Genomic DNA, 24,704 nt, shown 5'->3' on the forward strand with positions numbered 1-24,704 from the left:
AAGATCAAAGGGTCATAGTACAAGCGCAAGTAGTGACACAGAGGGAGAAAAGCAAAGCAAAGCGAATCAATAAGCGAATCAAAGGTCGAGATATATAGTCCACACGCACGCACACGCCAAGAATAAGAATATCCAGCAAAGCAAAGCAAAACAAAAAGCAATGTTCCAATCAATCAATCAGATCAGATCAAGTGAAGAAAAGAAAAGAAAAGAAAAGAAAAGAAAAGAAAAGAAAAGAAAAGAAAAGCCACAGAGCGCCGTATTGGTACGAAACGAAAAAGAACTTATCAAATGAAAAAACCAAAAGCACCTATCCGCTAGTTATCTCAGTTCCTTTTTGTCCACCTCAAGCTGCTCCTCCTCGGCTGCCACTGCCACTGGGACGGCCGTAGACGACGCCTTCTTTTCGCTCATGATGCGCTCCATCATCTCGACACGTTCCTTGAGCACACCGAGGGCCTCCTCAACCTGGAGGTCCTTCATGGCGGCGCCGGCAGTCTTGACGCGGAACGACTTCTCGAAAGCTTTCTGGCGGATATCCTGCTGGCGCATGCTCGGAATACGGTCTAGGCCCGCGCGGTCCTCGAGCCATTCCCACAGGCCCTCCTCCTCGTGTCGCCATCGGTCATCCCATCGGTCTGGTGCGTAGGATCCGCCGGGGCGCGCGAGGCCGGCGGCTGCTGGTGTGCCGCCGCCGCGGAGCCGGGTGGCGACTATCCATGTTACCAGTATCGTGACCACGACCAGACCGAAGTTGGCGGGTAGCAGTGGGCCGAGGATGTCGGTTATAGGACTAAATATTGGCTTGAGTATCTCGAGTGGTCCCCAGGAGTCGTTGGCTGGAGTGGCCGCAGCGGTGGTCGTAGCAGGTCTAGTGGCAGCGCCTCCAGTCCCGGTATCTTTTCTACGCCTGCCCTTGCCTCCCTTCCCTCCCTTCCCTCCTGCGGCAATCGCCCGTTTGGGGACAATCTCCCTCTTCAAGCACATAAGCAGCGTCTTATTGTACGCAATCTGACCGTCGCTGGCACCTTTCTCAATTGGACCTGTTCACGCGTCAGCAATTATCCGTAGTGGGATCTGCAATAGAGGGAGAGCCAAACCCTTAATCCAACTCTTTCCGGTCCATTCGACAGTGCAAGTACAAACGAGCCTCGTCGTATTTCCCTCTGCCCAAGAGAGACAATATCTCGTCTTGACGGAAAACACACCTCCAGATGGAACATCCGGAGTTTGGGTCGATCCAAGGACGCTGACATGATCCTCCAAATCGCAGAACTCGATCGTCTCCGTGATGAGACATCTTGTTTTGCTAGGACCAATACCACCAGCCAGAGGCTTGACGTACGAAAATTTCCTGGTCTTCTTCCCTTCCACGTCATCCCACTCGGCGTTGTTAGGCATATCCAGCTCGAGGATCTTCTCCTCGTCCGTGAGTAAATGACTAATGAAGGGATATGACGCGGGTCCGAAAAGAAGGGAATAAATGCGTCCGAGAGGAGCAGGGAGAACTTCGTCGCATAGTATCTTGTCATAGTGCTTGTCGTCATCCCCACAAGCCGTCGGTGCGTGGGCTTTGGGGCCTGGAAAGTCGACTCCACCGGCAGCAGCTCCGTCGTTACCGGCAGCAGCAGCACCTCCACCACTACCACCACCAAGCGGCAACTGCGAGGCTTTACGACTTGGGCCCTTGGATGAGGATATGACGGGAACATTATCGACGTCTTCGTACTGGCCATCTCCGGCATCGGTAAACGATTCACCGAGATCGTCGTCCGTCTCCTCTTCGTACTCGTCGTCGTCCTCATCCCCGCTATCACCTTCGGCTGGGGCTCCATCGAGATGTGCCTCTCCATTGCCGGCAACTATTTGCGGATGACCGATATTCCACAGACCGAGAATCAGGTCGTAGGTGGAGTCTCGTGATATGAAACTCGCGAAGATATGCCTGGCATGCAGCGTCTGGATGACGATGGCGTTCGGGAACAGTAACGCGGTACTCTTCTTCTCAACGCTCATAACCTCATCGAAGGAGATAACTAGAGTCGTCACCCAACCGAGAATGTTCGAGTGGAAACATATGTGGCCTTCGGACACGTACAGTCTTCCCTGTAGCAAAATCTCCTTTTGCAAGGCGCACCCGTAGTCTTCGATGAGATAGTCATCCTCCGGGACAGACTTGAAGAGATTGTGAAAGTCGCGATTCCGCTTCTTGCTGGCCACAGCGAATCCGGTAGGTCTAGAAACCGGCAGAGCGTAGCTAGGCTGCTGTGACGCCGCCGAACCTCCGCGCCCTCTTTTCGTTGTCGGCGTCTGATTGCCGCTTCGCACACTGCCAGATCTCTTGCGATCACCCTCGTAGTTGCCATCCTCGTCGTCGCCCAGTAGCAAGCTATTCCTGTCGGGAGTAACCTCACCTGCAGAGCTGCGAGCTCCAGCCCCCAGCATAGGCGCGTCCTCAGCGTACGGAGTCCGATGGCTAATCGGGCTGTCGTTGGCCATCTCGAAACTGCCGTGTGCCGTCGCCGCGGAATTTGGGACCGATTGCGCCCCGTCTCCGAATGCATTGTCTCCACTTCGCGGTCCTGACAGTCTGGTCGCGGAAGCTTGCGCACCGTCCATCTGTGTGGTCGGCTGGGGATCCGGAACGATGCCCAAAGTTGCAAGATTCAGTTCGCCCTTCCCCAAAGTTTTGATCGCAGGTTCTCTCTCCGGTACTTGTGCCCCCTCTTGGACCGAAGCTGCCGTGGTTGAAGCGCCTCCTTTCGATCCGTCGGAGTCGCCTGTCGCACTTCGCGGTCGGATACCGGTATTGTTCGCGAGGTTGATGGGGATGGCGTTCGTCAAGCCGGTAGCGGCATTCTGTGCGGCCGAGAACATCGTTTGAAAGAATCCGCCTCCTGCACCGTTGTTGTTGTTGGGGATGTTTCCGTTATAGCTGTCCTGGGTTACGCCGCCCTCGCTGACAATGCTCTGCGAGAGCTTGCTAGGGGTATTGCTAAGCGAGCCTGCGCGACTTCGCCTTCCGTTCGTTCCGTTGACGACAGCACCGACCGGACTCTTCGGCGGGAAGTGAGAGCCACCTTCGGTCGGAGTAGGCGGCGTAACGGTGGTCTGTGGGGCGTTGGCAGGATCATCCTGAACGATAGCTACAGGAGGAAAGTTCAGACCTCCAGACCTTCTGCGATCGTCGCCGACGACGTGGCCCAGAACTGGAACATCGCTGGCGTTCGAAGTACTGACCGACATGCGCCCGGTACGGCGAGTACGATCCTGTGAGGGGCGAGATTCTCCGGCAGAGGTAGCTGGACGTGCGTCTGAGGGGGAGGTGGCGGCGGTAACTTTCTTTCCGGATCGAGCGGCGGGAGGAGGGGCGGCCATAGGAGAGGTACTTCGCCTACTGAAGAGTTTGGGCCTATTGGGACTCTTGGGGGTGCCCGTCGGCATGGATAGGAATGGTTTCGATCGATTGTTTTGCGTACTGTAAGGTTGGTCAACATCAATCAGTATTCTCCCGGAAACGTGGACCCTTCCCACCCCCCCACCCTCCCCCTCGACCTCCTCCATCTCGTCATCCTTCCCTCAGTCCCCACCCTTTGTCCTTATCCCGCTCCCCTCCCTCCCCCCATCTGATACCCAGGATGTAATAACGTCACCGGGGAAAAGCAAGCTACGGGACGATTGTGGTACTTACTCGTGCTCGTCGTCATTGTTGTTACCCTCATCGTCCTCGTACACGTTCCGGGCGGCGTCCACGTCACCATGAGCCCCGTCCTCTCCGCCTAGCTCGTCTATGCTACCTATCGAATTGCTGGAGCTCGGATTCTCGGCCCTGACCGTCTTCCGCCCGAAAACACTCTTAACTCCGGTGGGCTTCCTCGGGTCGCCGGCGGCGGTGAGGCTCTCGACGCTGCCGTTGCCGCCGCTGCCGAGCGACGCCAGGGAGGTGGTCGACGGCGAGCCACCCAGATTGACATTCGATTTCTTCTTGCGACTAAACAGGCCGCGCTTGGCAGTGCTTCCATCTCCTGCCGTTGTTGGCGGCGACTGCGGGATTGTCGGAGTGTTGGTGTAGGCGGATGTTGACTGGTGGAGAACGTCGGCGGATGACATGTCTCAGCCGCTTTAAGTGTCCCTCTCCCGCGCGCGGCTGTCTCTCTCTCTATCTTTCTCTTCTCTTTCTCTCTCCTCTTTTATTTTTCCTGCTTCCTGGCCGCGATCGCGAGCTGGGGAGGGGGCTGGAAGCTCAACGGGATATTGCTGTTCTCGGATACTTCCTCGTTCTCGCGCGATCGATACTGGGATATGCTTGGGATATGAAGTGTGTGCGAACGTGGCAAAGTGGACAGATTGTAAGTTGATTGCAAAGAGTGTGAATGAGTGACGGATTGCTCGATATAGGGATACAGAGGCGGAGTATGGTATGCAGTAGCAGTAGTAGCAGGTGTAGGGAGTACTCGGGCTATGTACTCTATCTAGCAGAACATTGGTGCAGATGAGGTCGAGTAGTGGAGTAGTGGTCGCGAGGATGAGTTGAGGTGAGTGCGCGTAATGCCGGCAGTGCAAGCAATACAGGTAGGCAGCAGCAGCAGGAATCAGGAAAGTATGGAGGTGTAGACGAGGGGGAATACGAGCCCTAAGTCAGCAAGAATAATAGGGAGTGCGATGGTGGTGGAGACGGGGGCGTGCGGAGCGGAAAGCAAGAATATCCCGGGGGTTCGGTGCACTGGTGTCTCCGCTCCGGCCCTCTTTTTCTCCAACACTCTGTTCTATCTTTAAGCCCGGTCGGCTTGCGTTTGTGGCGAGCTGGGACGGTTGGGGAAATGTTCGGTATGGTTCCTAATGAGATGCCACTATTTGGGGTCGGAGAACTCTTGAAGGATATAAAGTGTTTGGGCTAGGCTGGAGACGACTAGCTGCCGCTATGAACTTGGCTGGGGCCACAAAGAAGGGGAAACGAAGGAGACGAAGCGACGACGGAAGAAGCGACGGAAGACGAAGAGAAGCTGAAGACGAAAAGGAAGACGAAGGCGCGAGAGGGCCCGGGATCTGACCGTGTGATTGTTTGTGGCCGAATAAGAACACGAAGGCCACTGACTACTATCTACGAGTATATTGAAGAGACTCCAGCATTGGACACACTTGAATGCCCATTGCCCCGAACCCGCCTGCCGCGGAATATCTACTAGTAGTCCAGACTGCAGAGCTACCGGGTAGAGCTCGATCAACCACCCCCCACCACACCCACAGCCACCGAGCACACCGAGTTTGCAAGGGACAGGAACTCTGCTCTGAAAGGCATCGATACGGATACGCATAATATAGAGTATTCATCCTCCATATTGGGACCCCAACCCGGCATCTCCACATCGCACACAAACCAAACCGAAACGAAAGCCCAGCCAGCTCCACGAACCCTGACCGTGTCCCGTGCTTACTAGCTACCTGCCCCGCACCGTCCCACAGCTCCTACAGCTCGCAACAGCTCGTGGAAAGAGCCCACGGACAAGAGAGAGACGGAAAGACGGCGAGACGGAGAGAGACAAATAGACGGAGAGAGACGGAGAAAAATAGAGCCGAGAAATAGAGATGGAAGGCTCACCGCTGACACTCGTAAGTCCGGCCTGCTCTCTGTCCATTTGCTGCCGGGACGCATGCGAACGGTCCCTTACCTTCCTCGTGCACTCTAGGCCCACCAATACGCGTCGCAAGCCTCGAACATCCTCAGCTCATCGTCGCCGCCCCACAGCTCGCGCACCCTCGCTGATGCCGCCTCCGCACACGCGCTCGCCGCGACCTCGTTCGCGTCGGCCACAAAAGTCACCCGCGACCCGGAGGCACGTCGCACGCTCGAGCTTCTAGTCCGCGAGCACGAGCGGTGGGCGGAACGGTTGCGACGGCAGGCCGAGCTTCCGGCCCCGCTGGAGACGGTCGCCGAGGGCAGCGGGAGTGAGAGCGAATCCACATCCGCCGCCGGCAGCGTCGCTACCGAGGACCACACACGGAGGAGAGATCGGGACAAGGACGCGCCGGCACTGCCATCGTACCCCTTCGCGAACACCTCCGGCACGCCCCACTACCCCGCCCGTCTCCAGAAATCCACCTCCTCCCTCGCCACCAACCTTGCGTCCGCGCGCGGGATCCCGCAGGTTCGGGGTAGCACACCGGGTACGGGCACGCCGGGCACATCATCGCCGTCCGCGAGTTCCCGCCGCCGACGCCCACCAGCACTGCACCCGCCATCGTCCGATTCCGCCAAACCCACCACCAACCCACTGACGCTCCTCCCACCCGACCAGCCCGCTCCCTCCTCCCCCACGAGCGCCGCCTCCCACGACGCATCATTCTCAAAGTTCTACTCCTCGCTCAACTCTCTCATCACCCGCATCGGCAGCCCGTTCACTGCGTCCCTGGCATTCACCGGCCTCCCCGTCGGCACCGGCCCAAACGACAACGAGATCACCCCCGATGTCCTGCCAAAAGGCTGGACGCAAGGGCGGGGGCGCGGCCGCAACCTCCTCGACAACCTCAGCAGCGGCGGCGGCGAGAGCTTCTACGTGGTGCCGTACTCCGGTGGCACGATGTCCTACGCAGGCGTAGTCCGGCGGGACTCGAACGAAGACACGGAGAAAGACAAGCTTCCCCGGCGCTCACGGGTGCCGCCCCCGCCGCAATCCTCATCGCCCACGCCGTCGTCGCGCGACGAGGAAACGGCGCGCTTCGCGGGCCATGACAAGACGCTCGAGGAGCTGCAGCTGGAAAACGTCACGCTGCGCCGCACGCTCGAGCAGCTCTCGCGCAACATGAACAAGTGGCAGCGCAAGACGCGCGAGGGCGAAAAGGAGCTCAAGTCCAGCATCATGGCGCTCTCGCGCACTCCCGCGGGTGCGGACATACTCTCCCAGGCGCAGCGAAGGAGCTGGTTGCATCTGCCCACTACTACTACCAACGTCGCCGCGGATGATGATGATGATGATGCAGATACGGATACGTATAGCGAGGGTAGAAGGATTGGCGAGTTGGAGCTTGTCAAGGAGGAGGCGAGAGAGCGCGTCGAAGAGATGGATGAGCATGTTAGGGCGCTGCAGAGGGAGCTAAGAGAGAGGGACGCGGAGATCGAGAGAGTTGTTAGGGATAATGAGAAGCTCAGGGATGCCGTTGGGAGATACCGTGAGAAGTGGGACACCCTTAAGGAGGGCGCGAAGAAGAGGGAGAGGAACGGGAAGATGGTGGGGAGTGGCGGGAACGAGTGATGATGGTTGCTCGCGGGGGGGCTCATGGACATTATTTTGATTTTGCGCTGTTTCTTTGCTTTGATTCGCTTTGGCCGGTGTTGGGACGACGACATGTTATACGTAGGGCGTTTGTTTCCCGCTGCGAGGTGGTTCACCACGGTGCTCCGCAAGGTGCATTGGTCTCTGGTCGGCCGCACCTGGGCACTCTGTTCATCTTTTGGCATAGAATACACATTCTAGAATTTAGCTGTATGTATTCGACTGCTGAATAAATATGAGATTCACTTGTGGGGGTTCTCTGAGATATAATGAACCCGCCGAGGTATTTACTCGCTCTCCGGGGGGGCCTCTCAACTTATGGAGTCACTCCAGTGGTTTTACTCTGATCAAGACGTCTGCTCTGCAAACCCACACCGCCACACAGTCCCCGAAGTGCTGCCATGTACCAGTCGGGGAGGGGAGGTGGGAATATGGAGAACTTCCATCCAGTCTTCTACATAGGTAGTCCAGTCCAGTCCAGTCCGTCCAGACCCATGGACTACATACCTACCTCATACATACAGTCCGTCCGTCCGGAGGTGTGAGTTGAACGGACTGGTCCAGCGAAACGGCGGACGGGACGGGACGGACGGGACGGACTAGGTAGGTACCTTTATCCCGTCCTCCAAAAGGAACGGACGGGACTGGACGGGACTGGAATTATCCCGTCCAGTCGGTCCGGACTATGTAGAGTACTGCTTCCATCCTCCCCTTCCATCCTCCATCCTCCTCGGGCTGGCTGGGGATGCAGACACCGCCGCCGTGAGTGATCTGCACGTGCATGTGCACGTCCCGGTGCAACAAAGGCCAGTGTTGGGAGGAGGGGCCTCTAGAAATGAGTTTTGATGCGTTACTCTAACGGCTGCAGAGCATCGGTATTGTGCAGCCTCCACTCAGCACTCAGCACTCCAGTCAATCACCGCCGTAGCACTCGCAAGTAAGTAGTGAGTTCACTAGGTGCATACTCCACCGGCACTCCACTCGCCATGCATCCCCTCGTCCGCCCCCTCGTCCGCCTGCGGGGTCGCGGTGCCGCGGCTATGGCCAGCGGCTACTCTACTCTAGCAACCTACTCCGTAGATCCACGCCACCGCCACCGCCAATGATCGGCTTCAGAGTGCGGACGATAGCGGAAACGGAAGCTGGGGCTCGCCACTGCTACTGCTATATACAGCCGCTCGCCCGTCGCACCAGCTGCTGCAGAGTGTACCGGTACCGGTACCGACAACACTATTGTAGGTACTACCTATGTAGATTTCTTGCGTATCTGAGTACCTATGGAGGTTTTTATGCATACAGTGCGGGCAGCTCAGCCACATGCTGAGTCCGCGTATTCTTCCCATCCAGAGTGGAGTAGCAAACACCCCCCCCCCCCCCCCCCCACGCCATCACCTGCACATTCTGAGAAGGCAATCATGTGTCATAGCGAATCCACCGTGCACTGTGGTGGACACCCCAGTGCCCACTTCTTTTTCTTCTTTTTTGATCTGATCATCTTTGCATTCGAGGTAGGTAGTTATCTACAACTTACCAGATGTATCCCGCTTGTCGGGGCGGCTCTTCGTCCACTGGAGGAACTCTACATACCTATTGGCCAGTGAGGGAGTATCCTGTCTCCAGCTGGTACATAGCACTGCGCTCCGTCGACTTTTCTGTTTATTCATTGATTGCATGCGGCCATGATCTAGGAAGATACTAGGTCGTATGCAATCAATGAATGAACAAAAAAGCCGACGGAGCGCCGTTCTATATACCCAGTAGCTAGCATCGTCGAGGAAGAGGGGAAGGAGGAAGAGGAGGAGAAGGCGCCACCCGCGAGTGATTGTCAGTGAAGCGAACGTGCCACCGATCACGCACGCACACCCACAGGCCCGCCCACCCGCACGCGCCAAAGGCCGACGGCCGTTAGATTTCGAAGGATCCTGCCTGTCTGCCTGGCTGCCTGCTCCCGGTGCTCGCTTAGGCAACTGTATCTCCGGAGGGTCCAGGATTTCTCCGTTGACGCCGGACTCCGCTATTATTATAGTATATATAGGGCATCTGGGAGAGGGGCCGAGGTTTGCATGTGCTTTCGTGGGGCGGGAAAGAAATGGATCGTGATGAAGCTCGAGCACGGATCCGACGGTGATGGCGGTTTGCGTGGCTCGAGCACGGATGCTTTGGACGATAGGTAGACAGGCCTCGCTAAAAACGACCTTCCTTAGGTATGATGTGTATTCGCTGCCTGTCGTCGGTTCCTTAGCCGTATATTGACGCATCGTGGGTAGAGTGGTAGTGGCACCCGTGACCGACGACGACGACGATGATGATGATGCAAACAGTTTTTACCCCTCCGGAGTACATAGCTCGCGGTGGAGCGATGTCATAATGAAATGAAACTGGCCCCTCAAACACCCATTTGAATTACTGCACAACTCGTCATCAAAGCTAATGGCCAAGTGAGCATCAGTTGACGATTGTTGGACCACTTTCGCAGTCGCTCCAGTGGGATGCTTTTTGGCATGACCGTATGCAATACCGAAGTAGATACCGTAGCAAGGCCAAATCCACCCTTCAAAGCAACTGCATCCCAAACATCACCACCCACAGTACCGTACTAACTTTCCTATCCGCTGCCTCGGATTCCCTATGTATCAATCTTGACGTCGAAGGTGTCAAAACATGGTATTCAAAGCTTCAAATTTCCTGTCGACTCCTCCGGGCTCTCCGTCAACCTCTCCAAACTGTTTTGTCGAGAGTGGCCACCAAACCTCTCAGCTCCATTTTGATACCCTCGTCCGGAGTCTTCGCAGTAAACATCCCAGCAAAGTCGTTGGATTTATACATGCCCCCGTGGGTAGATATTGCGGCTAATGCCTTGTCAGGTTGTATGTAACAAAGGCTCATCAATCTGTGAGCAGCGGTTGTCACGTCCCGGAACGACCAGAAGGGTTCACATCATCCATACGATGAGACGGATGTTTATCGGTATTCCTTCTCCGAACCATTTAACTACTGCCTGGGTAGCACACGGCCATCATCAAACAATAGCAGTAGACTGAGGATTTACCGGAACGGTTGATCCCGAGTACGTGGTGAAAACGTCCAATAGGGCGGGCCCATTCTGACAAACCGATGTCCGGTGTTATATTTCACCTAGACATGGCCATCTGTTGTATCCAGAAAAGTTGTCAAAGAGCTCCCAACCGCCGCGGGTGTCCGCCTGTCGACTGCGGTGTTGTTTTGGTACCATTCGGTGTCACCATCGTGAGTTTTCGTTCATGGTGGTTTCGTTGAGTGATATGTGCCGGAGTGTGGCCGGTGGGGCGGAGGGAGGGGATAATTTTTCCACGCTGGTGCAAGGGGGGAGGGGAAACGAGAGCCAACCCAAGCCAACCCAAGTCACCCAACCCTTGCTGGCTGGAGATCATCAGTTCCGGCGATGCGTTCGTCCCGTTTTTAGGTAGGAGCACACAAATTGGCCTCATGTTTTTTTTCCTTTCACATGTCAATTGGCCACTGCCAATGCGAATGACGATGCGGCGAGCGGAGCCTCAGAGAAGGAAATGGAGCCGAGTGTTGGTGTAAGCACTTGCGGATTGTAAGAGAAAGAGAGAGGGGGGGGATGATAAGGAACTGCGGAAGCTAAGTTAGAGTAGGTATGATACATGGACTTCCCGTACGGGGGAGGAGGGGGGAAGATCGAGGCAACTGTGACCGATAGACAGATAGCAGAGGACAGGGCTGCCTGTTCTTTTAAAGAGCAGCTCGACGGGGTCTTGAAGTTTGTGGTGTGCTGCACGCGAGCTGCTAGTAGAATAGCAGAGCAGAGCTGCCGACGAGCTTGCAGGACGCAGTGGTCTGGGGGCGAGCATCGAGTAAAGTGCTCTGCATACCGGAACCGTTCTTGGTCCGGCTATCAGAGTCAGCGGAGCCCTCCCGAGTCACGGCTGGGTAGTGGTTACTCACGAACGGACGCGGAGCCTCTGGAGGCTTGCACAGGGCAGATGGGCAGATGAACGGAGTTCTGCGGCAAGAAGAGTCCAATTACCATAGTACCAGGAGATACACCACATACCGGTACACCACATACCGGTACTATCAGAGGTACCTCCTCACAGCTGCTGAGGTACCCAAGCATGTATTCACCTTCTTCACGTCCGTCCGCATCGAAACCCGGCGCGGATGCATGCGGAGTGGGTGCAGAGGCCATTGATAAGGCAAAAAGCAGATGCATCGCGAATTCCCCCACCCATGGCCAGCCAGACGCTCAACGACCACGACGACGATCGATCGCCTATCCACCTATCAAGTCAGCCACGCACACTCGTCGCTTGCGTTATTCTGCTCGATGGGGCTGTTACAACACTGGGCATATGTACCTACAAATACTTCTTAAGCACTTGCTTGGTTACCAGCTAGAATACTAGGCATACCCTACGTCGGACAGGCCGTCTTATATCTATGTTATGGTACTCACCAGAGAGACTGCAGGCCGGCCAGGCCTTTTTTTTCTGCTCGCTCGGTCGTTGTCTAGGCACTCGCTCTCCCACTTTCGCACTTTGACACTTTCACGTGTGAATCTGGTGGTGAACGTGAAGGAGGCGGCGTATCCAATCCAGCTCAGCCCTGCTTTAGGTTCGGTCGAGCAGAGCAGAGCACGCAACGCAGACGTCTCGCAATCTCTTGCCCGCCGGAACTGAACGAGGAGGAGGCAGACCACTGGCTGGCCACCACCAACCCACCACTCACAAGCCAAACCCATAGAGATACCGGAATTCCTACAAATACCCCTCTGTGCCTGATCCCGTTCCGTTCCTCCCCTCCCCTCCCCTCCTCCTCATTCCTTCCACTTATCCTTCCTCCCCTCCCATTAAAAAAAAAAGCGTCGACCATCGTCCATCGTCCCTCCGTATACATTCTCCGTGTACATTGTACTGTATATTCACCCGTCCTCCGTGCTGCCGCTCTGCATATAGCCGTACCTACTACCGGTAAGCTCCTTCTCTCGACACAACCCAAAGTCGAAATAAACATGTGCTGACTTTATCCTTCCCGGCTCGTAGATTTCCCCCCACCATCCACACACCGTCTAGCAATGGCACCGCACGCCGAACCGACCACCACCAGCACAGCCAACGGCACCACCGCGGGCGAACCCAAAGCACCCTCCTCGCCGACCCTCAAATCGATCGAGCACCTGAAATCGTACCCGCTAGTAGCCGACGGCATCACGACCTTCTCGTCGCATCCGATCGGGCAGAAGACGATCGCGCTGTCGACCAGCGCGTACAGCCGGTTCATCGCGCCGCTGTCGCCGTACCTCTCGAAGGCGTACCCGTACGTCAACCGGGCCGACGAGCTCGCCGACTCCAGCCTCGAGAAGCTCGACTCGCGCTTCCCGATCGTCAAGGAGCCGACCGAGAGCCTGCGCTCCGTCGTCGTCGATGCCGTGGGCTACCCCAGGAAGGTCGTCGCCCAGGTGATTGTTCGCGGAAGCGACTTTGCGAAGGAGAAGCAGGAGTACGTGTTCAAGGTCTACGAGGATGAGTTCTCGAAAATGGGCGAGGAGGAGAAGAAGAGCGCCGGTTATATCCCCATGGCGAAGGCGGGTGTCACCACCGGGTTCGTGGTCAGTTCCGAGCTGATGGGTGCTATCGCTACGTACCTGGGAAGCAAGAAGGAGGCCGTCAAGGAAGAGGCGTCGACAACGACGAAGAATTAGACTGCTGGTCGGTCTGCGTTGTTCGTTTATTACTATTACTTCTGCTTCTCCTTCTTCCTTACCTTTGCTTTCGGTGTGAGGTACACACTCCTTCTTGTAATGACTTTCATGAACTGCCTGCTTGCTTGTCTGCTTGCGTGCTTTGGGACCGGCTGCTTCTGACTTATGTACCTCTTTATGCTCGTCGTGGGGGAAAAGTACCGTACGAGTGTTGTTTCGTTCCAGTCTGTTTTTTCTTTTCTTCCTTTTTCTTTCGGCGTCTCCTCTTCTCTTCTCTCTTCTCTCTTCCCTCGCCCTCGCTTTGCGGGGAGGGAGAAGGTTTATAGCAAATATAGAGTCATATGTACATTTCTACAGTGCATCCCACAGTGCATCCCACGTAGATCTCCACACTGCAATGTGCATCCCACGCGCCTCGATCTCTCAATCCGGCGTTGCGATTGCGATCGCGGTTGCGATTATCGCGCCCAGCGAAACACACCGGTATCTATGTCATAGAGTACTCTATCTACATACCGTCGCAAGACAATCCTGCATGCGCATGTGCATGTAACTCCTCTCTTTCTCTCCCGAGTCTCGAAACAGCCGGTGGGGGGAGGGGAAGTCGGGAAATCAGGCTTTTATTAGTGGTCATGGCGGAGATCATGGCGGTAATCATAGTGGTGATCATGGCGGAGATCAGCGGGATGGCTATTACGTTTTTGCTTTTTTGCGGCTGTAGTGGTGGGAGAGTGAGGGGGAGAGTGGTGGTCCGTGAGCTGTGGGCTGATGGACATTGTGGAATTGGGCTTGTGGACTGTAGCCTGGTGGGCATTGGGCTGGTGGACTTATGGGGATCGGGTGTCTCCCAGCGGGAACTTGGAAGGAGGGACCTTGGAAGGAGGGACCTTGGAAGGAGGGACCTTGGAAGGAGGGACCTTGGAAGGAGGGACCTTGGAAGGAGAGGCCGAGTGAGTGGTTGTGCGCATCGCATTCAATTGGCAACGGCAATAGCAACTGGCAGCGGCAACAGCAACAGAAATAGCAATGGCAATAACAACAGCAACTAGCAACTGGCAATTGGTAACTGGTAGCAGTAACAGTAACAGCAACTGGCAATAGCAGCAGTAACAGTAACAGCAGCTGGCAATAGCAGCAGTAACAGTAACAGCAACAGCAATTGGGAATAGCAACAGCAATAGCAATAGGCAACGGTAGTGGGAAAGCTCGCGCGTAATCGTCTAGTGGTTGGGTACCGCAGTAACAACCATAGCGGAGGGTTGCTGTTCCCCAAAACTGCCTGCTCTCATGTCTTCAGTGCCCGTCAAAGTTGGTGGTGGCTCCAACGGGGGGGAGGGAGAATGAGCGTGGGCTGGGTCATACAGGTAATCGTCTCTTGTTTGAATAGGTGGTTCGAGGGGTCACAGTTCATCGTGAAGCCGTTCACAACATGTCATTCGTGCCCGTTCTCGGAAGGGCACACCTATTGAGCACTCGCTTCTAGGATATCAAACGATCTATCACAATCCCCCTACTTCCTCACCTCCTTCAACACCTCCGCCAACCGTTCCAGCAGGGTAGTATTCTCCTCCGGTGTCCCGACTGTCATCCTGAGGCACCCGTTGCAACCATACTCCTTCCCACGGAACCTCACGACCACGCCCCTCGTCTCCGCGAGCATCTCGTATGTCTTCAGCGCGACCTCATTACACGGCTTCCCCGCGGCATCCAGCATCTCAACGAGCAAGAAGTTCGCATCGAACCCGCCGCGGAACTTACCCACACCCTCGATCCCGGGGAGTTCCTTGATCAACCTCTCGCGCTCCTTCACAATAGCCGCGACCTTGACCCTCTGCACCTCCAGCCCCTCGGCACCCATCGCCGCGGTCGCCAGCGCACTCGTCGGACTCGAGATCGAGTACGGCGCCTTAAGCGAATTGAGGATCGTTGCGATCTCGGGGCTCGTGAACGCGACGCCGAGCCTGATACCCGCGAGGCCAAACGCCTTCGAGAGGGTCTGCATAACCACAAGGTTCGGGAACTCGGTGACCCAAGGTGCGAGGGAGCTTCCCTGTGCCGCAAAGTCGACATAGGCCTCATCAACAACAACCACTCCGTTCCATGTAGGATGATCCAGCACGCTCTTTACCGCCGCCGGCTCGATCAGCCGCCCCGTCGGGTTCCCCGGCGAGCACAGGTACAGCAGCTTTATCTCCCTGCCCGCGGGGGAGGCGAGGAGCTCGCAGATCCCCGCGGCGTCGGCGCCGAACTCCGGCACGACTAGGTTGTGCCGTACCACCGCCACGTCGTTCACCTGCGCTGACACTGAATACATCCCGTACGTGGGCGGACACGTCAGGATCTTGTCGCGGCCGGGGACGCAGAAGGCGCGCAGCAGCGCGTCGATGCACTCGTCGGAGCCGACGCCGAGGAAGAGGTTTTCCGGGGTGAGCGGCGTTTGGGGGACGACCGGGAGCGGGGCGCCGACGTTGCGGTGGTTGCAGAATAGCTGCTTCAGCTCGTGCTGGTGCGGGTCTGGGTAGCGGTGCAGCGTGGCGTCGTAGGAGGATGCCGGCAGGCTGGGCCCGAAGGCATTCTCGTTCGCGTCCAGGAGGATGTTGGTGCCGTCGTCTTTGTAGTCACTGGGCGGAGGTCAATGCGAGGAATACCTATGGCGGGATGGGTTGGGCAGTGACTGACTCGCGAGCGCACCGGTACGGTATCAATTGCAGGATGTTGGGGCGCGCGCAGGTCTGGAGGTTGAAGCCTGTCATCTTGGAGGTAGCCGGCTTGCGAATGGAGGAGAAACCGTGGAGGAGGAATGACCGATTTTTAAAGGTCTTGATGTGAGTCAGGTTAACGGTGACACTTGTAAAAGGTCTGGACAACAAGGGACCTAATTAGCAAGGTGGGGCAGATCCAGAGCCTCATAGTGGGGCGGGCATCCCCGACGTCGCCGAGTCGCCGATGACTGGGCTACCATGATCACGTCGGTCCCAGGCACAGAGAGCAATGCCACTAAGCACTCACGAACAAGCGCTCAACTCATTTCGTTCTCAGTCCCTCACGCATTTCCAATAATGTACATACAACACTCAGACAATGCAATGAAAGGACAGTCAGTCACAGAGCCTCCTCGATGCAGCCCACGGAGATCAGACAGAAAACAAAAGCGCCGCTACTGGTCTATCAAAATAACAAGACGGACACCGTATTCGCTCATTCGTATGCCGCCACCTCATCCATGATCTCTGCCACCATGTTGGACTCCAACCCTATTATTTTGGTCAGCAGGAGAAAAAATCACCCACCAAGCCTGCCGTACCTTCGTGTGGCGACTTCCCGTCGTACGTCTGCCGTTTCCACCCATCCCCTTGCTTGATAAACTCCATTGTCGGGAACTATCGAATGGTTAACTAGGAAAACCCGTCGGTAGCGGGACATCTTACATAGTGTTCATTCTTCTTGATAGAGATAACAAAGGGAACATTGTCGAAGGTCATGACCTTCAGTCTGAAATAAGTATTGTCGGGAATCCTCGACACCTCGGCGAGGAAGCTGTCGAGATCCTGTGTCTTGACGCCGTTGACCGCCAAGATGAAGTTTGTCGGGACCAGCTGGTACTGATACGCCGGACTTCCCCTCGTTCGTGCAGAAACGTAGATCTCCGAGTGCATCTTGCTGATCTGCTGTCGGACTGCGTGGTGGGGGCGGTGCAGTACCGCTCCACAGAAGATGACCACACGATCCGTCTCCAGATCGTCCGTAGGGGCGGTGGGGACCCTCAAGTTCATCTCCTCGCAGCCTCGCACGATGACCACATCCAGCTCCTCCTTGTCGTACATAACGTCAAGGTCGGTGATTCGCGTCATGATTTTCCCGTTGATGCTGAGGATCAGATCACCCTCTTGCAGCACCTGTGCACGGCCGCATTCGACTTTGCGGACCATGAACAACTGGTGGCGCTCGGGGTTGTCTTCCTCGACCTTTCGGATCCATTCCTCCGATGCACCCATGATACGGACCTGGCTCATGTGAACCAAGTGCAGTTCAACGTTCAGGTATCTCAGCTGGGGGATTATCCCTTGCTGGATCTGTCGAATGATGGGTAGTACCGAAGGCGTTGCGAGACCCAGATGGTATTCCACATCCTTGCCGCCATGAGCTCGCTCGCCCAGGTATGTCAACCAGAGGGCCCGTACTGTTCCGTCCTCATCCGCAAGAACACCACTTCCACACTGGCTGCTCAAGTTCGTGTCCACAGTAATGGCGTCGATGTTGATTGCACGGTATCGAGGTGCTGTTGAGTTGGGGGGGACGGCAACCGTCGTGATGTCGGTGACCGAAGTCTTCGCCACAACAACCCGCAGATTCTGGTTGAATCCCAAGAAGATAGTTTCCGCTCCTGTGGCGGTTGTGAGCATGTGCGTGTGATTACAGACGTTAAGGACCAACCTTGTCTCATTGACTCTTCGCTGAGCCTGGCGGACTGCACAGGCGCCTGGACAAGCTTCGGGTCATACTGCACAACGGCGTAATTCTGCAGGGGATGCAGGAATAGTACTTTGCCTTCCACGATCACGGACTCGGCGATTGTGACGGACACATCGCACAGATCATACGGCACGATAGCTCTCGACACGATCACCAACCCCTTCTCTGCATCGACGACAAGCCCGAAGCCAGACTTCATAGAATAGGTCAGCTGACGAACCAGTGAAGGATGGGGGGCAGTCCTACCTTGCGGGACTTCGGAAATCCGTCGAGCTTCAGTGGCATCGCACACGACACCCGAACGAAGCAACGAATCAAGTCGGATACACATGGTTGGCTAACATGATCCAATCGAATGAACTGTGCTTTCTGGGGAAGCACTGGTTGTGGTGGTAGGGGATCGGCGATGTCTTCGTAGTCCCACAGACCGGTCGTGTCTAACGCGAAGATTAGCTTGCGTCCTGTGCTTTCTGTGCGGGAATCCCACCATTTCGAATAGCCATTCTCATCTTACTGGTCCAATGGCGATCGATATGCAAGATCGATGTATGCATGGTGTGCAAATCCCTAAGATGCCGATATGTGACAACGATTCTTGCACGATCTACACTCCCGGTGGATTAATTTATGCCATTTTACTAAGTTACATATAAGTGACTTACCTGGAATAGTCTTCATAACTTCGATAAACTCATTGAGTGAGGGCGTCTTTTGATTGTCTACAGACTGCGGAAAAAGTCAGAATTGTCTCCACTGTGCGCGGAAGAGACCTTACCTCGATTATCCAACCCGAGTCTGCGCCACCGTCGAATCTGAAAGATCCAGCGGGCTCGCAGACATACACACCCTTGACTGCAATCGCGTAAAGTCTAGCAGCCTGATAGGAGAGGTTGTGGAAAGCGGCGCCACACACGACCAGGAAACGATCTGGGGATATAGCATGCAGGTCGCCGACGGTAAGCTCCACCTCAATATCCTGTCCACCACGCGAGATCAAGAGTTTGACCGTCTGGCCGACAGAATCATCAAGAATCTCATCCAGGCGGACGAACTTGGTAAGTAGCTCGCCGTTGACCTTGAGCAAGATATCACCTTCCTCGATGTGTTCATGTCCAGGACCTTCGGGCAAGACGGTCTCCGCAACAAGCATGCCGACCTCCTTGGGGAACCCCTTCCGTACAACATCCTCCCAAGCAGGCGTCAACCCCAACCGACGACATTCGTCGAATGGCTTGGTCAGCCACTGCGTTTGGATGGTTCCTCGAGCCACAGGCTTTCCGGCCTGGATACACTGGAGAGCTCTCAAAGGCCGGTCGAGCGGCAAGAAGTAATCTGTTGCAGCTTCGGTGCTACCTCCCGCCTGCAACGCAACCGCGTAGCCGTCGATGTTGACTACAGGACTGCCCGAACTACCACCGCTAGCAGACGCCGCAGCTTGTATGTAGTTGGTGTTGAAGTCGTTGTATCCCTCGCCGTAGTCCGGTGCATTTCGGTCCACCCGACTGATTATACCTGATAGAATGCTGAGCTTCTCTCCGGCATCGTTACCGACGACGCGAATCTCCGTGCCAACTTTGGCAAGATCGGGTCGAAGCTGCAGCGCAGCAACTGGCATGTACTTGATGTCCTTCGGGTTGAATCGTAGGATTCCGAAGTCGTGGATAGGGTCTCGGTAGACGGGATAGGCATCACACTGCGTAGAGAGAGAGAGTTAGTGGCGTTTCTTTCTCCACGGACAGCAGCAGCAGCAGCAGCACAACCAGCGACGAAGCAAGCAAAGAACAAGAACAAGTACCTCCTCGTGGTTATCAAACACGCAGTATCCCCAGAAGGGACCCGACGAGACGACGTGTCGATTCGTCATGATGTATCCCTTCTCCGCGTCCACCACGAAACCCGTCGCCTCACTCGTGCAGGCCGAATCGGTGTCGAACGAACACGTCTGGCAGAACCGGATCGAGACGACGTTCCTCACGACCGACTCTATTGTCCGCTGCCACTCGGCAGAGTCTGCCAGCGCGGTGGCTGGCAGTAACCTCTCGGGCTCGATGCCCAGGGGCAAGGTGAGGGCGGACGCATCTGGGGATATCATGTCTACCTCCAGGTCACTGTCGTCGTCCGAAAAGCTGTCCGTTTCGCGCATGTGTTTCGATGGTCGGTCCTTGAAGGCAGGGGATCCAGAATGTTTGCGTTTGCCCGCTGGAGTGCCTCTGCTAAAATGTTCTCTGTTCAATTCCATGCTCTGGTGGTAAATGGGGTTATGGGTTCGGCGCGAAGGGTCGAAAGAGTTCCTCACTTGCAGCGCGAGAGATCCCTGTAGTTAGTGAGGTTAGATGTATGTGGTTGGTGGAGCGGCTTGGCGCGTTGCTGTTGGTGTTGCCCCGTATTTATAGGGATTGTAGGGGTCGCTGTGATGGACATTAGAGGCTGGAATAGGCTCCGTTGGCTCGCCATATTGTATGTTCCAGCAGCCTGCTATGGTCACGCACAGGTACAGAGAGAAGATACGTTGATTTGGGAGTGAGTATCGCGAGATTGGTATTGTGAAGAGCTTCGTGCTGCCTTCACGAGATGGTACTCGATCTACATAGCGTAAGTACATAACACTTATGCATGGTGCTCCATACAGCACCGATATTTACTTTGGGACATAGATACTTCTTGCCTGTGTAGAGCACGCAACCGCGAGTATGTACTGTACGCTACCCACTCGTACGCAAGCGAAGAAGGTGCGCATGTACTGCAAGTACATAACCACGGATCCTCATCCCACCCCATAGGTAGACCGCGGTCTGCATGCTGGCTGAATCCCACGCATACATACGGCCCGGCAAGCACCTGCAGCCGTATCCGCAGGCACTTTACGTGGCACATTCGAGTTCCCAGTAGCGGAAGAGACAACTATGCAGAATGGCATGTACGCAGAGTTGCAGACACCATCTTGCTATGGTTTGGGGGGAGCTCACCGCCAGCTCGAGCTCGCCATACCCACGTATATACAATCCAAGAGCCGCTCTCGCTCGACTCACAAACATATACCTGTACGGAGTAAGCACGAAGCTTTGGAGGCGTGGAATGGATTGCCTTCAGCAGTGAGTTGTGGGGATGGACGGAATCTGTCATTCTTCAGGTGCGTCCCAGTATGCATCGGACGGTATCAGCGATATATTGCCGGGCCAGGATCTGAATAGCCGATTTGCGGGGTACGCGTACCGGCTGGTCGCTGACATATATGAACAGGGCTGGCGTTGGGCGTGTGCTGGTTAAAGTTACCGTGTCGGTATCACCGAACACTCTATATCGAGGCAGCATGATTCGAAACGTCCTACGTACCGTGATCCCATTCACCCGTCATGCACCCCACCATGGCTGCAGGCGTTTCAGCACCATCATGGACACCTCCAGCTTCACGGAGACTCAGCTCACCGTTCGTGAGGCGATCTCAAAGATTTGCTCCAAGTTTCCTGATGTATGCACATGCAAATGTTCCCCCCGATACTGTGTGAGGAATACGGTTTGACTAGTGTAAAACCTTAGGATTACTGGGCGGAACGTGATGCAACAGAGCAGTATCCTCACGAACTCCATGCGGCGCTGGCGAAGGACGGCTGGATCGGAGTCTGCTTGCCTACCCGTCTGGGAGGTGCGGGCTTGGGCATCTCGGAAGCTACGATGATGCTCCAGACTATCTCGGAGTATGAAGCATCCGCATCTCCTCTCGAAGAAACACAACTGACTAGTCTCAGAAGCGGAGCAGGAATGGCCGGGGCTCAGTCTCTACATGCCAACATCTATGCTACTCAGGTATGATACGTCACTCCACGATGGGATGATCATAAGTTCGCCGCCGTAATAAATGAGCAGCCAGTCAGTAAGTTCGCCACGGAAGAGCAAATGGAACAATGGCTGCCGCCACTGATCTCTGGTCAATCGCGAACCTGTTTCGGCGTGTGAGTGAGACTCATACGGAGCTGCTATATCAACGGGCGTGATTGACATGTCCCCACAGCACAGAGCCAAACGCTGGACTAGAAACCCTCAAACTCCAAACAAAGGCGGTTAAGAAGGGTGATTACTACGAAGTCACTGGGAGCAAAATGTCGGCCACCACCGCCATATTCCATTTCCAGTCGCTGATCTGCTCCAAGCTGGATAACCAATGCCCAGATAGCTGATACCATGGTCCTTCTCGCGCGCACCGCCGAAGCCACTTCTGTCCCCAAACCCATTCAAGCCCTCTCCCTCTTCTACATCCCCTTCGACCGGACACAGCCCGGTCTTGACCTCCGCAAAATCAAAAAGATGGGAGCGCGCTCCGTCGACGCCAACGAAGTCTTCCTCGACTCTTACCGGATCCCCGTGTCCTCGCTCATCGGCGCAGAAGGCTCCGGCTTCAAAATGGTCCTGCACGGAATGAACGCCGAGCGCTGCCTCATCGCGGGGGAAGCACTCGGCCTTGGCTACGCGGCGCTTGAGCGCGCTACGAATTATGCGAGAGAGAGAGAGGTGTTTGGTAGACCCATCGGGAAGAATCAGGCCATTCAGCATGGTATTGCGGAGGCGTTCATGAACCTCGAGGCGGCAAAGCTGGCAACGTATCATGCGGCAAGACTATATGATGCCGTGGCTGCTGGGGAAGCAGATGTGGGCTTGACGGCGGTGGGTGCGGCTTGCAATTCGGCAAAGTATTTGGCCGCCGAGGCGGCGTATAAGGCGTGTGAGAGAGCGGTGTGTACCCATACTCTTGCAGAATGAATGGTGACTAACTAATCCCTATAGGTTTTGACGCTTGGAGGAATGGGATATGCCCAGGAGTTCCATGTCGAGAGATATCTCAGAGAGAGTTGGGTGCCTAGGATCGCGCCGGTTTCGAGGGAGATGATCCTGAATTACATAGGAGAAAAGGTTCTCAGACTGCCCAAGAGCTACTAAAGATATCCATTGAAGAAAGCGGAGTATCTTGGAAGGTTGATATATAGCTTGGAATGGACATCAATGAAGCAACGATAGATCCTGATTAAACGTTGCCACGTTTATCCTCAAAGTCATCACAAACAAGATTTCGAACAGCAGATAAAATATCTACGAATCTGGAGAACATCGCTGCGAGATTCCAAGCGACTAGTTGTGAATAAGAAACGGCCACCCGCATTAGATCAGGCTTAAGGCTGTATGTGCATCACACTTGGCGCGGAGCCTCTGCCCCACTACCCCGCCAAACCCAAACCCTTCCACATCTCACGAAAAAAAAGTTGAACCGAGTGACAAGACACAGAAACGACAATCGAAATGCCGCCACCACGACCAGCAGACGACAATCTGAGCGACTCGGGCTCTGACGCGGCCACCATCGACTCGGAGTCCTCCGCTGGGTACGAGGATGCGCCGGACGCTGACACGGGCGAGGAAACGACCAGCGTTTGCTTGTTCTGTAGCAACTCCTTCCCCACCGCACATGAAGTGTTTGTGCACTGCGCGGTAGACCATGCTTTCGACTGGAAAGATGTAACGGCAGGTGAGTGCGGTTTAGGAGAATCTGGCAAAGTGGAGAAGGCTAATGTTGGGAAATAAGGCATGGACTTCTACTCGCGCATCAAGATGATAAACTACATCCGCACGCTCACCGCCGCCGGAAAGCCGTTCGACCCCGCTGACCAGGGGTTCAAGGACGACAAGTTCATGCAGCCGGTGCTGGAGGATGACCCGCTCTTGTTTTCGCTGGACGAAGAGCAGGGCGATGAGCCGGTGAAACAGAGTCCCGAGCAGATGAGCGGCAAGATGGAGGAGCTGGAGGCAAAGCTTAGGGATTTGTCGTTGCAGTTCCAGGAGTACAAGGACGCTGTCAGCAAGAACTTTGCGAAGCAGCTGGAGGAGAATTCGACCATTCTTGCGGCTACGGCGGCGAAGGAGGAGAAGGACGAGGAGCCCGTCGACGACGATTCGCATTACTTCAACTCCTACGCGGGAAATGGTTGGGTTTCTGAAGTGCTTGAGTTGCTGGGTTGGTGTGCTGATAAGAGCACTTAGATATCCATGAGATTATGCTGAAAGACACTGTCCGGACGGATGCTTACCGGGACTTCATCTACAACAACAAGGACCTTTTCAAGGACAAGGTAGTACTCGACGTCGGTACCGGAACGGGAGTGCTGTCCATGTTCTGTGCGAAGGCTGGCGCCAAGAAGGTTATCTCGGTGGACAACTCTGCCATCATCAACAAGGCGAGGGCGAATATCTTCGAGAATGGGCTTGATCACATTATCACGTGAGTTAGTTTGTTTCGAAATATACGGCCTATGATGGTGTCGGTACTGATGAATTTCGTGCAGATGTGTGCATGGAAAGATCGAAGAGGTCACTTTACCTGTCAAGCAGGTTGATATCATTGTTTCCGAATGGATGGGGTACTGTTTGCTATATGAAGCCATGCTCGATTCCGTGTTGTACGCCCGAGACAAATACCTCGCACCCGACGGATTGAGTATGAAGCCCACTACACCACCATTCATTGGGAAATTGTGCGTGCTGACGATCATCATAGTGGTTCCATCGGAATGCAAGATTCTGATTGCGGCTGTCCACGACCCCGATTACATGAACGACTATGTCAACTTCTGGGATCACATCTACGGATTCAAGATGAGCGCCATGAAAGATAAGAATCGCGAGGATGTCTCCATCACACACTTGCCAGGTGACTCTTTGGCTTCAGAGCCAGTGGCATTCTGTCATCTCCCCCTCCACACCGTTAAGGTTGAGGATCTGGTGTTCACCAAGCCGTTCGAGTTGAAGATCAAGCAAGATATTCCCACACTAGATGCGTTTGTGGTGTACTTCGACAACTTCTTCGCCACCTCTCGGGATCAGGTCATCCCCGATGATGCTAGAGCCGAGTCGTGGAAGGACTCCAAGGGTGGTGTCTCGTTCACGACTGGCTCCGGTCACAAGGAGACTCACTGGCGACAGGGGCTGCTGCTGGTCGAGGAGGGAAAGAATGCGCCGCTGAAGGCAGGGGAGGTCGTCAAGGGTGAAATCACATACCGCAAGAGAGAGTCGAACTCTCGTGAATTGGAGGTGGAGGTTTCCTGGAGTGGAGATAAGAGTGTAGACAAGCAGATGTGGCTCATGCGGTGAGGAAAAGAGGAGATTTGGAATTTCCTAGTGTCTGAACTGTAGAGCAGCTAGGACACAATGGTAAAAACGGGGTATAAATGGGCATTTATACCTCATTTTGCATTTGACAGATCGAGTGATAC

At 55.3% G+C, this 24,704-nt stretch overlaps 9 protein-coding genes across 9 annotated transcripts; 4 read left to right on the forward strand and 5 right to left on the reverse strand.

Annotated features, from left to right (window-relative positions):
• Nucleotides 1-321: 321 nt before the first annotated feature.
• On the reverse strand, nt 322-3,378 carry BZA05DRAFT_330230 (uncharacterized protein; the record flags this gene model as incomplete). Its single annotated transcript, XM_051480525.1, has 2 exons — nt 322-1,043; nt 1,101-3,378. The coding sequence occupies 2 exons, from the start codon at nt 3,376-3,378 to the stop codon at nt 322-324; spliced, it is 3,000 nt and encodes a 999-aa protein (XP_051344300.1).
• A 1,712-nt stretch (nt 3,379-5,090) lies between these two features.
• BZA05DRAFT_11116 (uncharacterized protein) lies at nt 5,091-7,561 on the forward strand. Its single transcript, XM_051478581.1, has 2 exons — nt 5,091-5,610; nt 5,688-7,561. Exons 1-2 carry the CDS (start codon nt 5,587-5,589, stop codon nt 7,248-7,250), a joined length of 1,587 nt encoding a protein of 528 aa, XP_051344301.1. The 5' UTR covers nt 5,091-5,586; the 3' UTR covers nt 7,251-7,561.
• Nucleotides 7,562-10,819: 3,258 nt separating this feature from the next.
• Nucleotides 10,820-11,599, reverse strand: BZA05DRAFT_11134 (uncharacterized protein). Its single transcript, XM_051478583.1, has 2 exons — nt 11,220-11,599; nt 10,820-11,166 (listed from the first exon to the last, which is right to left on the reverse strand). The coding sequence occupies exons 1-2, from the start codon at nt 11,485-11,487 to the stop codon at nt 10,901-10,903; spliced, it is 534 nt and encodes a 177-aa protein (XP_051344302.1). The 5' UTR covers nt 11,488-11,599; the 3' UTR covers nt 10,820-10,900.
• BZA05DRAFT_11133 (uncharacterized protein) lies at nt 11,600-12,181 on the reverse strand. The gene has a single exon (XM_051478582.1). It carries the CDS (start codon nt 12,013-12,015, stop codon nt 11,713-11,715), a length of 303 nt encoding a protein of 100 aa, XP_051344303.1. The 5' UTR covers nt 12,016-12,181; the 3' UTR covers nt 11,600-11,712.
• BZA05DRAFT_11156 (uncharacterized protein) lies at nt 12,119-13,058 on the forward strand. Its single transcript, XM_051478588.1, has 2 exons — nt 12,119-12,189; nt 12,317-13,058. Exon 2 carries the CDS (start codon nt 12,349-12,351, stop codon nt 12,973-12,975), a length of 627 nt encoding a protein of 208 aa, XP_051344304.1. The 5' UTR covers nt 12,119-12,189; nt 12,317-12,348; the 3' UTR covers nt 12,976-13,058.
• Nucleotides 13,059-14,392: 1,334 nt separating this feature from the next.
• BZA05DRAFT_382197 (histidinol-phosphate aminotransferase-like protein) lies at nt 14,393-15,873 on the reverse strand. The gene is made up of 2 exons (XM_051482082.1): nt 15,655-15,873; nt 14,393-15,596 (listed from the first exon to the last, which is right to left on the reverse strand). Exons 1-2 carry the CDS (start codon nt 15,726-15,728, stop codon nt 14,486-14,488), a joined length of 1,185 nt encoding a protein of 394 aa, XP_051344305.1. The 5' UTR covers nt 15,729-15,873; the 3' UTR covers nt 14,393-14,485.
• A 96-nt stretch (nt 15,874-15,969) lies between these two features.
• On the reverse strand, nt 15,970-19,824 carry BZA05DRAFT_382199 (trypsin-like cysteine/serine peptidase domain-containing protein). The gene is made up of 9 exons (XM_051482083.1): nt 19,244-19,824; nt 18,224-19,141; nt 18,111-18,174; nt 17,936-18,052; nt 17,695-17,885; nt 17,410-17,641; nt 16,404-17,359; nt 16,280-16,355; nt 15,970-16,229 (listed from the first exon to the last, which is right to left on the reverse strand). Exons 1-9 carry the CDS (start codon nt 19,685-19,687, stop codon nt 16,174-16,176), a joined length of 3,054 nt encoding a protein of 1,017 aa, XP_051344306.1. The 5' UTR covers nt 19,688-19,824; the 3' UTR covers nt 15,970-16,173.
• Nucleotides 19,825-20,722: 898 nt separating this feature from the next.
• On the forward strand, nt 20,723-22,477 carry BZA05DRAFT_382203 (acyl-CoA dehydrogenase/oxidase). Its single transcript, XM_051482084.1, has 7 exons — nt 20,723-20,917; nt 20,986-21,143; nt 21,195-21,252; nt 21,313-21,398; nt 21,458-21,547; nt 21,597-22,176; nt 22,228-22,477. Exons 1-7 carry the CDS (start codon nt 20,759-20,761, stop codon nt 22,378-22,380), a joined length of 1,284 nt encoding a protein of 427 aa, XP_051344307.1. The 5' UTR covers nt 20,723-20,758; the 3' UTR covers nt 22,381-22,477.
• Nucleotides 22,478-22,660: 183 nt separating this feature from the next.
• Nucleotides 22,661-24,664, forward strand: BZA05DRAFT_382212 (S-adenosyl-L-methionine-dependent methyltransferase). Its single transcript, XM_051482085.1, has 5 exons — nt 22,661-22,963; nt 23,021-23,419; nt 23,476-23,713; nt 23,778-23,929; nt 23,990-24,664. Exons 1-5 carry the CDS (start codon nt 22,738-22,740, stop codon nt 24,580-24,582), a joined length of 1,608 nt encoding a protein of 535 aa, XP_051344308.1. The 5' UTR covers nt 22,661-22,737; the 3' UTR covers nt 24,583-24,664.
• The last annotated feature ends 40 nt before the right edge of the window (nt 24,665-24,704 follow it).

The sequence above is a fragment of the Tricharina praecox genome, assembly GCF_024521635.1.
Source record: "Tricharina praecox strain CBS 144465 chromosome Unknown BZA05scaffold_1, whole genome shotgun sequence".
NCBI lineage: Eukaryota > Fungi > Ascomycota > Pezizomycetes > Pezizales > Pyronemataceae > Tricharina > Tricharina praecox.

Coding starts and splice junctions, on each gene's coding strand:
- BZA05DRAFT_11116 (XM_051478581.1), top strand. CDS start 5,587: ATGGAAGGCTCACCGCTGACACTC. Junction 5,611..5,687: donor AAGGCTCACCGCTGACACTC/GTAAGTCCGGCC, acceptor CGTGCACTCTAG/GCCCACCAATACGCGTCGCA.
- BZA05DRAFT_11134 (XM_051478583.1), bottom strand. CDS start 11,487: ATGCATCTGCTTTTTGCCTTATCAATGGCCTCTGCACCCACTCCGCAT. Junction 11,167..11,219: donor CAGAGGCTCCGCGTCCGTTC/GTGAGTAACCAC, acceptor TGACTCTGATAG/CCGGACCAAGAACGGTTCCG.
- BZA05DRAFT_11133 (XM_051478582.1), bottom strand. CDS start 12,015: ATGGGTTTGGCTTGTGAGTGGTGGGTTGGTGGTGGCCAGCCAGTGGTC.
- BZA05DRAFT_11156 (XM_051478588.1), top strand. CDS start 12,349: ATGGCACCGCACGCCGAACCGACCACCACCAGCACAGCCAACGGCACC.
- BZA05DRAFT_382197 (XM_051482082.1), bottom strand. CDS start 15,728: ATGACAGGCTTCAACCTCCAGACCTGCGCGCGCCCCAACATCCTGCAA. Junction 15,597..15,654: donor CCGTACCGGTGCGCTCGCGA/GTCAGTCACTGC, acceptor ACCTCCGCCCAG/TGACTACAAAGACGACGGCA.
- BZA05DRAFT_382199 (XM_051482083.1), bottom strand. CDS start 19,687: ATGGAATTGAACAGAGAACATTTTAGCAGAGGCACTCCAGCGGGCAAA. Junction 18,053..18,110: donor AGTTATGAAGACTATTCCAG/GTAAGTCACTTA, acceptor CCGGGAGTGTAG/ATCGTGCAAGAATCGTTGTC. Junction 16,356..16,403: donor TCAAGAAGAATGAACACTAT/GTAAGATGTCCC, acceptor ACCATTCGATAG/TTCCCGACAATGGAGTTTAT.
- BZA05DRAFT_382203 (XM_051482084.1), top strand. CDS start 20,759: ATGATTCGAAACGTCCTACGTACCGTGATCCCATTCACCCGTCATGCA. Junction 20,918..20,985: donor TTTGCTCCAAGTTTCCTGAT/GTATGCACATGC, acceptor GTAAAACCTTAG/GATTACTGGGCGGAACGTGA. Junction 22,177..22,227: donor ATAAGGCGTGTGAGAGAGCG/GTGTGTACCCAT, acceptor TAATCCCTATAG/GTTTTGACGCTTGGAGGAAT.
- BZA05DRAFT_382212 (XM_051482085.1), top strand. CDS start 22,738: ATGCCGCCACCACGACCAGCAGACGACAATCTGAGCGACTCGGGCTCT. Junction 22,964..23,020: donor CTGGAAAGATGTAACGGCAG/GTGAGTGCGGTT, acceptor TTGGGAAATAAG/GCATGGACTTCTACTCGCGC. Junction 23,420..23,475: donor CAACTCCTACGCGGGAAATG/GTTGGGTTTCTG, acceptor AAGAGCACTTAG/ATATCCATGAGATTATGCTG.